This window comes from Carassius gibelio, chromosome B11 (assembly GCF_023724105.1).
Source record: "Carassius gibelio isolate Cgi1373 ecotype wild population from Czech Republic chromosome B11, carGib1.2-hapl.c, whole genome shotgun sequence".
Taxonomy (NCBI): Eukaryota; Metazoa; Chordata; class Actinopteri; order Cypriniformes; family Cyprinidae; genus Carassius; species Carassius gibelio.
In genome coordinates, this window is record NC_068406.1 from 21,724,670 (window position 1) to 21,736,163 (window position 11,494).

The 11,494-nt window shown below is 35.7% G+C and overlaps 1 protein-coding gene across 1 annotated transcript in view; it reads right to left on the bottom strand.

The window, feature by feature from the left end:
- LOC127968540 (WD repeat-containing protein 18) overlaps positions 1-11,494 on the bottom strand; it is a 55,268-nt gene that overhangs the window by 23,844 nt on the left and 19,930 nt on the right. Inside the window, exons 5-7 of the mRNA XM_052569823.1 lie at positions 9,987-10,130; positions 3,432-3,496; positions 1,650-1,774 (exon numbers count right to left, since the gene is read on the bottom strand). Coding sequence (XP_052425783.1) covers positions 1,650-1,774; positions 3,432-3,496; positions 9,987-10,130 — 334 coding nt within the window. The remainder of the gene's footprint in view (positions 1-1,649; positions 1,775-3,431; positions 3,497-9,986; positions 10,131-11,494) is intronic.

Sequence of the window (11,494 nt, forward strand, 5' to 3'; positions counted from 1 at the left end):
TTGGTGCTAATTTGTTCAATTCAAGAGCCCTCAATGGCCTTCAAAAAGCTCTTGCCTGCTCAAAGAGACCTGCCATCTGTGGTCCTTTAACCCTCATTGACCACCGGGGGCAACAATGGCGAGAACTAAAACCAATTAATCAGCTCGAGTTTTCAGATCGCAATAACGTTTTCCCTTCACCTCCACATTTGACAAATTACCTTCCAGCAATAGATTTTTTTTCTTTTAACAAAATAATCGAATAGAGCGTGAAGCAGTTGTGTAGAGAAACAGCTCAATAGCAATACTGGAAATAACACAACGTGCTGAGGACAAGTGGCCGTGCAACGCAATCTGGCTATGTGAGTTTCTCTAGAGTCTGCTGGAATGAAATTAATGGAAAAATACTTTCATCCTCCCGCCTGTAACCCAGGACGACCAAAGCTCATCTGTATGTTGAAAGAGTGAAGCGAGCTAATTAGTGATTTCACCTCACGGGAGAAAAATGAGAGAGAATTCAGTAGTCCGTCAGAATCGCCAAGGTCTTAACACTGACTCATTCAAAGGCTGAAGGATATTTGGAGTGCTGAAGGAGCGTTATTAATACAGTATCAGGAATACAGATTCACAGCTTTTCAGCTGCTATAGTTAAAAATTTAATTCAAAGTAAAATACAAGAAAATAAAGAAATAGCATCTGCAACCCACAATAAACCAAACTGAACAGCAGGACTTTACATAATTATTTACCCATGTACATTATTATTATTATTTAGTATTATTTATTAGTATTATTTTATTAGTATTATTTTTAATATTATTATTATAGTAATTATTATTTTAGCAGCTGTTTTGCCAGTTCCCAAGTTTTGGGGTCTTCATATCTTCAATATAGCATCAGTACTAGGCTTAATAAAATGATGTTCATTTTCTGTCTATATTAATATAAAAATATAATACAAACTTACATATTGGATAGATTTATATGACATTGACTTATTAAATAAAGCCAAAATACCTATTTGGCATTAACCGAATACAAGCTGAAAAGAGGAAAAATATTGTTTTTTATTTGGAAGAAATAATGTGCATTGGTGAATTGTGCACAATAACACCAGGTCCAAGCAATAGAAAGCTATCAGGACCAAATAGTGACTTCCTGCTGACTTAAAAATTGCTTAAATTGGTTACTCAAGTGTCCTAGATATTCCATTTTCCATTTTTGCACAGTGTCCATAATTGACAAGGAAAAGAAAGAAAAAAAAATAACCCAGGGAACCCAGAAAGGAACATGAGGTTGTTTAGTGTTCCTTGGAGGGTGAACTACTGTCAAACCCCAGCGGCGCTGACAGAATGTATTCACGGATAAGAACCAAAACAGAGCACGCTGTGTCACTATCGCTGCAGAATCTCATCATTCCTGCACTACTGCCAGCCAGTCACAGCCGAAGCACGAGAGATCAGACACCAGAACTGAAAAAGATGCAGGTGTCCAATGGCACGTCAATTTGGAGTAGACTGGTCGAGCTGCCAGAGAGCAAGAAAGAGTCAGCGAGCATCGCTGAGCACTGAAGGATGCTGGGACGCTTGAGAGGTGATTGGACAGAGAGCAGATCTAGCCTGTAGACCAGGGAATCATGCAGAGAGAAAGAGAGAGTGTTTGATGCTTACCCTTGTGGTTGATGGACCATATGCACTGCTTGCTCTGAACGTCCCACATCCTGACAGTCTCATCGTTGGAGCCGGACAGCATGAGGGTCCCGTCCATAGACACAGACAGACATGTCACCAGATTTCTGTCCAGGAGGAGAGAGAATGTTATAGTGGAGAGAGCAGGTTCAGATTTATTTACAGGTTTATCTGCTCTACAAACCAACAAGTCTGCCTACCTAATACGGTTTACTGTGTATTAAAAAATAATAAATAAATAAAATCATGGTGTGGGACTTAGCAGACATGCACCAGACATGTTGTGCTCATGCTCAGTTATATATACATATATATATACATATACATATATATATATATATATATATATATATATATATATATATATATATATATATATATATAGTTTTTTTTGTGTGTGGAAAGAGCAAAATTTGTATCAAGATAAAAAAATCTAAATATATCTATATAAATATAAATGTGTGTGTGTGTGTGTGTTCACTATTCTAAAAATATCTATTATATATTTCCAATATTATCTAATAAATCTAAATCAATTTTGCATTTTTGATTTATAAAATTAAAAATTTCCTTCATTAAAATTATATATTTATGTCCAGAAAAACGCAGGATTTTTTTGTGATTGTTGCGGGCAAAAATCCTTGATTTTGCGGCACGTTTTCTTAAAAAATGCGATGGAATATGCGAGATGTTGGGGGAATCACCTTTTTTTCTCTATTTGATCAAACCGCAGTTTTCGCAAATTCTCGCAATATAATTTGGCTCCACTGTCATGTAACAAATCGGGAAACTGCTTTGCGCGTTCTTTTGCGCTTATTTTTTATTTGCGCGCTTCAAGTTTCACCCTGGTTTCACCGCGGGGTTTGCAGATGATGTTCACATCACATAATTATGTCACTTCATAAGGTTCCAATGGCAATAGGGGGAAATGGCGCTTTACTTGTGTGAAGTAAACGCAACATGTTTCATCTTTCTGCTAATATATATGTGAGTTTTTTGCAACTAAAATACAGGGATTATGAAATAATGCTAGCCCCGCATATTTTGCTTTCTGAAATCAGTAATTTATGCGGCAAAAGAGTGGCGTATTTGAAAAAATGCGACCCCGCATAAATATGCGGCCTTTGGCTGATTATGCATTAAATCAAGCGATCGCATAATCGCGTTTTTCTGGAGGGACTGATATATATATATATATATATATATATATATATATATATATATATATATATATAAACATACATTAACATTCTATTTATAAAATATCTATTAGATTTGTCCAAGATTCACTGATAAATAGAAAGTTCAAAAAAATTATATGAATGATATTTGTAAGACATATATATATATATATATATATATATATACAAAACATAATTTAATATAGAGTCAAATCCATATTAAGCTGTCACAAAAATGAACATGTATTTGTTAGAGTATGATGCCAAAATGACAGCTTTTCTGCCACCAGCATCGGCCATTCTGCGTTTCTCGCTGTGTGTAACCTGAAAACACCAGCACAAATGGAGGCTGTGATTACACCTCCTGCCTGCACCGCTTCACAGGCGGAGCTCCTGTACAAAGCACAGAAACAAGGAGCTTAATCCAAAATGAGTTCACTCCAGAGCAGAAGCCAGAAACGTTCACCTTTTCTTCCTTTTCACTGTCTGATCTTTGAGCTCCGGCACAAAAACGCATGTCTTTTCCTGAAGTAATAACCGAGGACAGACACATGGGTCACAAAAAAAGCACAGACAACCTCACCTGTGTCCTTTGAACACCTGATTGCCGTCGCTGTCCGTCTGGAAGGTTTTATCCCGGCTTAAACTCTGCCAAGCAGGAAAGAAAGACAGAAAAAGAGCAAAAGAGAAAAAGTATTACAATGTGGAGAAAACTATCCAAATGCTAACATGGGTCAACAATAACGACAGCCTGCTGGCTTGGGGTGAGAGTTTGGGGTCTCGTTGATCAAGTACATGTTTTTATGCCAACTAGGGCAGCTGAAAAACATCCTTACAGTTGATCACCGGCTAGAGCAAATTAGCTTACAGTCCTGGTACACACAGCCTACATTAGGTAGCATGGGTTTTAGTCCCGACTGTCTCCTAAACGCTCTGATCGATTGACTTAATGGCATTAATTAAGGAAGAGGCTGTGGGAGAAGTCCGGTGGCCTGGACTGGACCACTGCTGACTCAAATCATTACATCACCTCTTTAAAGCCTGGCAATAAGGAGCATCAATAATACATGACAGGAAGAGTTAAAGCCAGCAGGAGATCTCCAGTAGGAAATGCACGTCTTTCATATTCAGATTTGCACATTAATACGGACAGACATCGCACTGGTCCCGAAATAGTTTTGAGAGACCTTGTTATAATTCAAACAATAGAGCTGTTCAAGTTTATAGTCGTGAAACCCAGAAGAGAATTGGCAATTTCCAGCTATGAGTTCCTTCTGGAATATCTAATGGGGTTTCAGAATAGCTCTTTTTGATTTAAGATTAAAGGGAGGTCTGTGGTTAAAATGACTTGAAAAGACTGTTCAAAAAGCCAGTTTAAACATGCTAGACAAACACTCTACCAAGATTCACGTGAAACCACTGTGTGCATTAAAGCGTAATAAAGAGCTACCACAAGGAAGGCATGTGAGTGAGAATCAGTGTCTCTTATGCTCACCAAAACTGTATTTACTGAATTAAAAATACAGTTAAAACAGTAAAATTATGAAAAAATGCAAAACACACACAAAAAAACTTATTTATTCCTATAATGCGCAGCTGAATATTCAGCATCATTACTCCAGTCTTCAGTGTCACATGATCCTTCAGAATCATTCTGATATACTGATTTGCTGCTTAATTATTATTCATTATTAATGGTTCTCAGTTATTAATAGTGGTTCTTATTATTAACAGTTGTGCTGCTTAATATATTTCTGGATATTTTTAGAACATACTGAGCCCCACACATAGTGGAATTAATTAATAAATAATTAGCTAAATTGTTTCATTTGTAGCCACAATTTATTAATTTGTTCCCTCATTTTAGTTAAATCGTCGCAATGCTACAGTAATTTGCTCCCATGTTTAATTTAGTATAAAATGGCTACAACTTAACTAAAACGGTTTGATATTAAATTGATTAGTATTATTATCATTTCCATTTCAATTTCATATTTTCAAATAAAATAATAAATGGTGTGATCATACGATTATATTTTTAAATAAAAAGTGAGTATTAAACAAAAATAAAATGCTACTATTTTATAATACTCAATGCTAATAATTCAATTTAAAGTTAAATTAAGTGAAACCGCTACATTAAAGTGTTTGTATAGAGCGGGGCTGTTCAGAACGAAGTTAAACAGATGTCTTTCTGAGTCAGAAACCTTGACAGGATTAGTTTTTAAAAATCTTCAGCAGTAACACACTTCTCAGCTCTGTATTCTTCTCTTTAGGTCTTTTTTCTGTCTTTCTGTCTTTAGAGCAGCCAGGGAGTTGTAAGCTTTCCTGTCAGAAAGTCTTTTTCTATCTAAATATGAAAAATTCAACCCTCGTTCATCACTGACAAGACAATCCGAACAACAAGGGGAAAGAAACAGAGCTGAGGAAGCACTTTCAACAGGGTGAAGAGGTCAATGAAACCACTGGACTGAGAAGAGAAGCTTAGAAGAAGTGTTTAAGGACACAACTGCATAATAAACAATCATTTTTGACATGAAATCTAACCACTGAACACCATAAAGACACATTATGTAGTCCCGAGTGGAAGATTTTTTAGTTTTCCACTAATTTTACCAGCAAGGTATTGTATTTTGTTCAAAGGGAAAATTCTGAACCAATCAGAATGCAAAGATCGAGGCCGATGTTTTGGAAAGAAGTCAGGACGCCTCGTTCCAAGCATCCTCACATTTCTTACATCCCACCAATTAATCTTCCTGTGAAATCAACTTTAAGACAGTAGACCGAAAGTGTTAAGCGTGAAAACCAGCCTTAGACGTCAAAGAGATATGAGTCTATCAATGAATAGCCTTTGAACATCTTGAAAGGTTTTAGAAACATGAAAAAATAAATAAATCAGGAAACCCTACAGACTAATAAGGCTGGCTGAGATTCCAGACGCAAGCAGAATGAAAAACCGAAGAGGCTGAGAAAAAGCACATCAGCACCAGCTAATTAATGCCCTGATTAATGTTCAAGAATGATGATGAACGCATCTGGACAGATTGGGAATCGCATACAGTTTCACCTCTGTTTAAAGGTGTTTAGAAACACATGCCGTCTCTCTCACACACATACACTGAATTCAAAAATGCATTCAGACAAACAAAAAGAAGAAAGAAATCTTCAATCGGAAAACACTGTCTCAAGAAGAAACATGTTTATTCATAAAAAATTCTGCCTCTAGCATCTCCTGTTAAGCTTGCGGTTTCTCAATAGGAGCTCAGGAATACTTTATGATATGGTGAGAGCTATAAGACAAATCATATTAAGTGCTGACCAGAAAATACTGGTTCTTCCAAACGTTTCTTCCTTCTTCTATCATTGAGTTTTTCAACAATTACGGATCAGAAAGCCATTTCAGACAGCCTGCTCTTTCAAGCTTCAATGATACTGGCCTTCATTAATAACAGGCTACTAAGATGCCATTCAAATCATTATTATAGGCCTATACCATTTTATGTTGTTTCTACACTGATTCAGAGATTCAACGTGAAACCATAACAGTTAGGGCTGCACGTTTTCAAGTTTTTCATTAACCGTTAACCGAGGCCCTTAGCGGTTAATAATCGGTTAACCATAGTGTGCGCCAGGGTTTCCGTTGTCCAGTAATTTCCAGACATTGGCCAAAAAAAAGAAAAAAAAGAAATGTCCGACAAAATTTAATCTCTCCGGTCAAATTGTCCTATTAAAACTACCTAATAATCCCGCCCACTAACACAATCTGTATTTGAGAATAAGCCTAAAATGTATAAAGCAAATATACACCCACCTTTGGCTATGTTATAAAGGAACAGGCTCTAGTAATGGTTATGTAACTTTCCGTGTTTAGGCGAAGGTAACAAGCAGGCTCCGCGGCCGCCTCGCTAAGGCTATGACTATGATATGTTTGACAGGTACAATATTTGAAAATCGATAATTATTTTTTTTTATTACATTTATATCTGAATTTATGTCAACCTATAGACTTTCAAATATAAAAATGTCATGAATTAATATGTATTTGTGTACAAAATGACATATAAACATATTTTCCTATTATATTTTGCCTGGAAACGCTTCCAACAAGGCGTCAGTTCTATTTCTAGCATGCACGCGTCGAGCCGCGCCTGAGCCGCGCGTCTCACGCAGGCAGTCGGCAAGCTCTAACCTGTTAACATGGGAGCCGAATTAAAAACAGACACGCCACGCAGCTGAGATGCTTTCGCTCATCACCACACATCCAGTGTGTCCTGACCGGCCTAATGATGCCCGGGTGTTGGCTGTTGAGATTACAACAACGAGGTTGTACTTGAAGTATATCTAAGCACTGTATTGCAATACTTGCATTTTGCCCCGTCACTCTCAATTTTAAAGTGCTCCAACGCTGTACTTTTTTTTGCCCGCTTCATATTAGAAAAATGACTTCTTCTTGTGGACATTACAAATGTCTGGGAGCGCTCTGGCGGTCTCTGGTGGTGCAAAAATGTATTACAACTAAATTCAATGCACGCCATTGACGTCACTTAACCGAGCAAAATGTTTCACTCGGTTACGCAATTTTTAACGGTTAATCGGTTAACCGGTTAACCATGGACACCCCTAATAACAGTTTAAATGTGTTATATTAATATGCGATTTATAATGATTAAAAAAAAATTCCCAAATGACCGAACTAATGAAAATATATTTCAAAAGTTAATAAATGTGAAAATGGTATGCGAATGCAAGAACTGTGGCTGATATGACATATTTAATTGTGCATGCTAACTTCTGTTTAGCTTAGTAATTCTCAAAATGAATAACCATTTTCCACGCAGATAAATGTTCTCTCTTTCGTTATTTGATTAACATGAATGACAGACAGCAGGAATATTAGACTGCTGTCACTTTAAGAGCTGCCCGGATCTATTATACTGTTGCAAAATACAAGACAAGGCATTTTGACAAATAAAAGTTTTTGTATTTAACCTACCGTATTTTTCGGAGTATAAGTCACACCTGAGTATAAGTCGCATCAGTCCAAAAATACGTCATGATGAGGAAAAAAAACATAAGTCGCACTGGAATATAAGTCGCATTCATTTTGAACCAAGAACCAAGAGAAAAAATTACCGTCTACAGTCATGAGAGGGCGCTCTATGTCTTCAGTGCAGACTACAGGAGCACTGAGCAGCATCTCTGGCAGTATATAGCGCCCTCTCACGGCTGTAGATGGTAATGTTTTCACTTGGTTAATTTTTCTCGGTTCATGTCATATTAATTTTTATAAATAAGTCGCACCTGTGCGACTTATAGTCCGAAAAATACGGTATATGAGCACCTCTAAGGCAGCCCACAATGAGTCCTCTTTTACTGCTGAAATTGTGTTTCAACTAGCGTTGTTCGATATATATTGTCTGTGATAATATCGTAATTGATGTTTTAACCATGTGCAATTTGACATTGTTTTTTTTGTTGTTGCAAAAACCAAACAAGCCATATCTATAGAGTGCATGCATGTATGCATTACATGATGAAGTCTAGACTAGTGCATGTGCGTATTTAGAGTGTGTTCTTTCACTGCAAGACTCAAATAATCACAAATTCAAGAAAATTTCATATGAAGAGTGTTGTTATTTGTCCAAATTTTACCATGATTACAAATGTGATATAGATTTTTTACAACAGTTCAATGTTCTATGTTCTATGGCGAATCACGCAGGTACTGGGCTACTCCACAGCAGTACCTACCCAAACCAGTCTAAATAGTCAGAATATAAACACTTATTATAGCTGCACCTATAATATAGTAGTGATTCAGGACAAGCCAAAAACACGGTTAGCAAAATGGATTCATGTACTCGCTTATTATGTATATTTTGAACTCAAAAATGGACTGCAGCTTTGAATGCATTCATGTCCTGCATTAAACAGTGAGTAAATAGATTTAAATGCCACTTCAGAAGCAGCTTCTGCATTTCCTCTGCATTGCAAAGATTCATTTCATTGATACTGATCTCATTTGCTTAGTTTAAGCCAAATGTCTTATTATTCTAATTCAGTGATTAAAATGTAACAATTTGACTTTAAATTTGACTCAAAAGATAAAGACTCTTTTAGGAAAAATTGGTTTTATAAAGGTTCAAATTGCTCATAAAACTTAATATAAACTTATTGGACTATCTGACCACGACACTAAATATAAAGCATGTCAAAATCTTTCTAACACTGTTCAACTGACAACTTTCTTTTCTTTGTGTGTGTGTGTGTGTCTAAAGGGTCATCGCCCACCTAGCATGAACATTCCTGCTAAACATCTCCCACAAAAGGTTTGTAACAAAATGAGAATTAGTAAATGCATTATCGAAGATCTCTTCAAAATACATTAATTTCAACACAACACAAAATTCCCAATACCAATGTTCTCTGTAAACAGATGTTTCCGATGGTAGAGCCTCATATCTTCTCAAATCTGAAGGCACCTGCTGGGGAATAACCTACTTCCAATGATCCAGGAAAACTACACAGGCTTTAAGTGAAGCTGACAATGGCCATGACACCTGCATACGTTTCATCTGAAATTCCCTTTGAGAGAAGCGTAAAGGTGAAGCGAGGTGAGAATGTGAGGAAACACATTCATTTCACATTCAATTTTGCCTTCCAGCACTGAGAGATTTCTCTAAGATGCCCTGACCTGGACTGAAACAGACAGCTCACCAGAAAATAAAAAAATAACCACTCAGTTCTCAGCAGTGCTGAGGAGACATGTGAAGGATCAGGACAGAGGATCACAAAGATCAGCGTATAAACGTTTCACACCAGAAGTTTACTCTGAGAACTATGTGAAAGAAAAGAAATGTAGATTTGACAGAAAATGACTTGAAACTATTTACATCTAATCGCTGCCGAGCAGGAGTCCAGTTAAAATGACTGTAATCTTCTCCGTCTAATGCAGTGAAGATAAGACAGGGTGCATTATTGCTTATGAAACCACAACAGGCTGCTTGTCCATATGCTGTTGGCCAATTAAACATCTCATAAACAACTTCACAATGGTGACAAAAACTCTGTTGCAAAGGTCTCATCAGACCTGGATAAATGCCACTGATCAGGAAATGCCGGCGTCTAAAGTGCTTACCGTGCTGCAGAGAGACACCTGAAAAATATTGCCATCACTGCCTCCGCAGAATAGGAAATACTCGCAGGGGTCAAAGGTCACTGACATGATGCCAACGTCGAAGAGAACAGAGAGGAGCATCTCCCCAGAGGAAACTTCCCAGACCTGTGACATGAGGAGAGAGAATAAGGATGGTCAGCGAAAAAAATAACGTCCAAGATGACAACAACGGTCTTTTAATAATCAAGTTTGAAACACACGCCAAGTTCTTAGTTGGTTTCATATGTTCTCATAGGTTTGGTATTAAAACAGTTATGCGTTTTCAAGAAATACAATATTCTGCCTATAAGAATACATAAAATTAATGTATAAATCATTTTTTAGGTCTATTGCGTTAGAGCTTTCAATGAATCAGGTGATGTACACATTCATCATAGACAGATTTAAGAAGATTTAAGACATTTTCAAACCTTTTAAGACCAAGCAAAGAAAATGTAAAGAATAAATCTCAATTTATTATTTATTTTTTGTTATTCATTGTTTATTCATTAATTTTATTTGTAGATTTAACATTTGTAGATGATGTAACTTAAAGCAACAGAGTTGTAACAATTCTAAATACCATTCATTCAGTGTATTTACATTTTCATAATCCGTTTAATATATATATACTACCGTTAAAAGGTTTGGAATCAGTTTGATTTTGAATTTAAATTTTAAAATGAAAACAGAATTTATTCAAAATGGAAATCTGGTGTTACAATATACACTACTGTTTAAAAGTTTGGGGTCGGTACATTTTTTTCTTTCTTTTTTTTTAATGTAAAGAATACTATTTTTCAGCAAGGATGTGCTAAATGGTCAAAACATTTAGCACAGTTGCCAAATATATGTATATATGTATATATAGCAGCACAACTGTTTCAAATATTAATAATAAATCAGCATATCAGAATGATTTCAGAAGGATCATGTGACACTGAAGACCAGAGTACATATATATATATATATATATATATACATATATATATATATATATATATATATATATACATATATATATATATATATATATATATATATATATATATATATATATATATATATATATATATATATATATATATATAACAAATACATATTACACATTAATAAATAAATCTGTATATGTGATTTGACTATCGTACTCTGAACAGGACTCAGTCTGTACCTCTACTTACAGATGTTTAGATATTAGCATTGGAAAACAAAACAAAATACTAAAAGATTTTTTTTGTTTCATAGTGCATGCAACATTTAATGTCTTGACTTATTGAATTTAGCACTTTCTGCTCTGATTTAAGACCTTTTAAGGCCTTAATTTGTTAAAGCGTGGATTAAGATTTTGTTTAAGACCTGCAGAAATCCTGCAGAGAAGTGGTGTTATCAAGAAATGGTTTTAATAAACTATTGTGTGGAACAAAAAAAATAAAAATCGTTAGATTCTTTGACATTTGCATTGATTAAACTAGAAATGAATAATGACACAA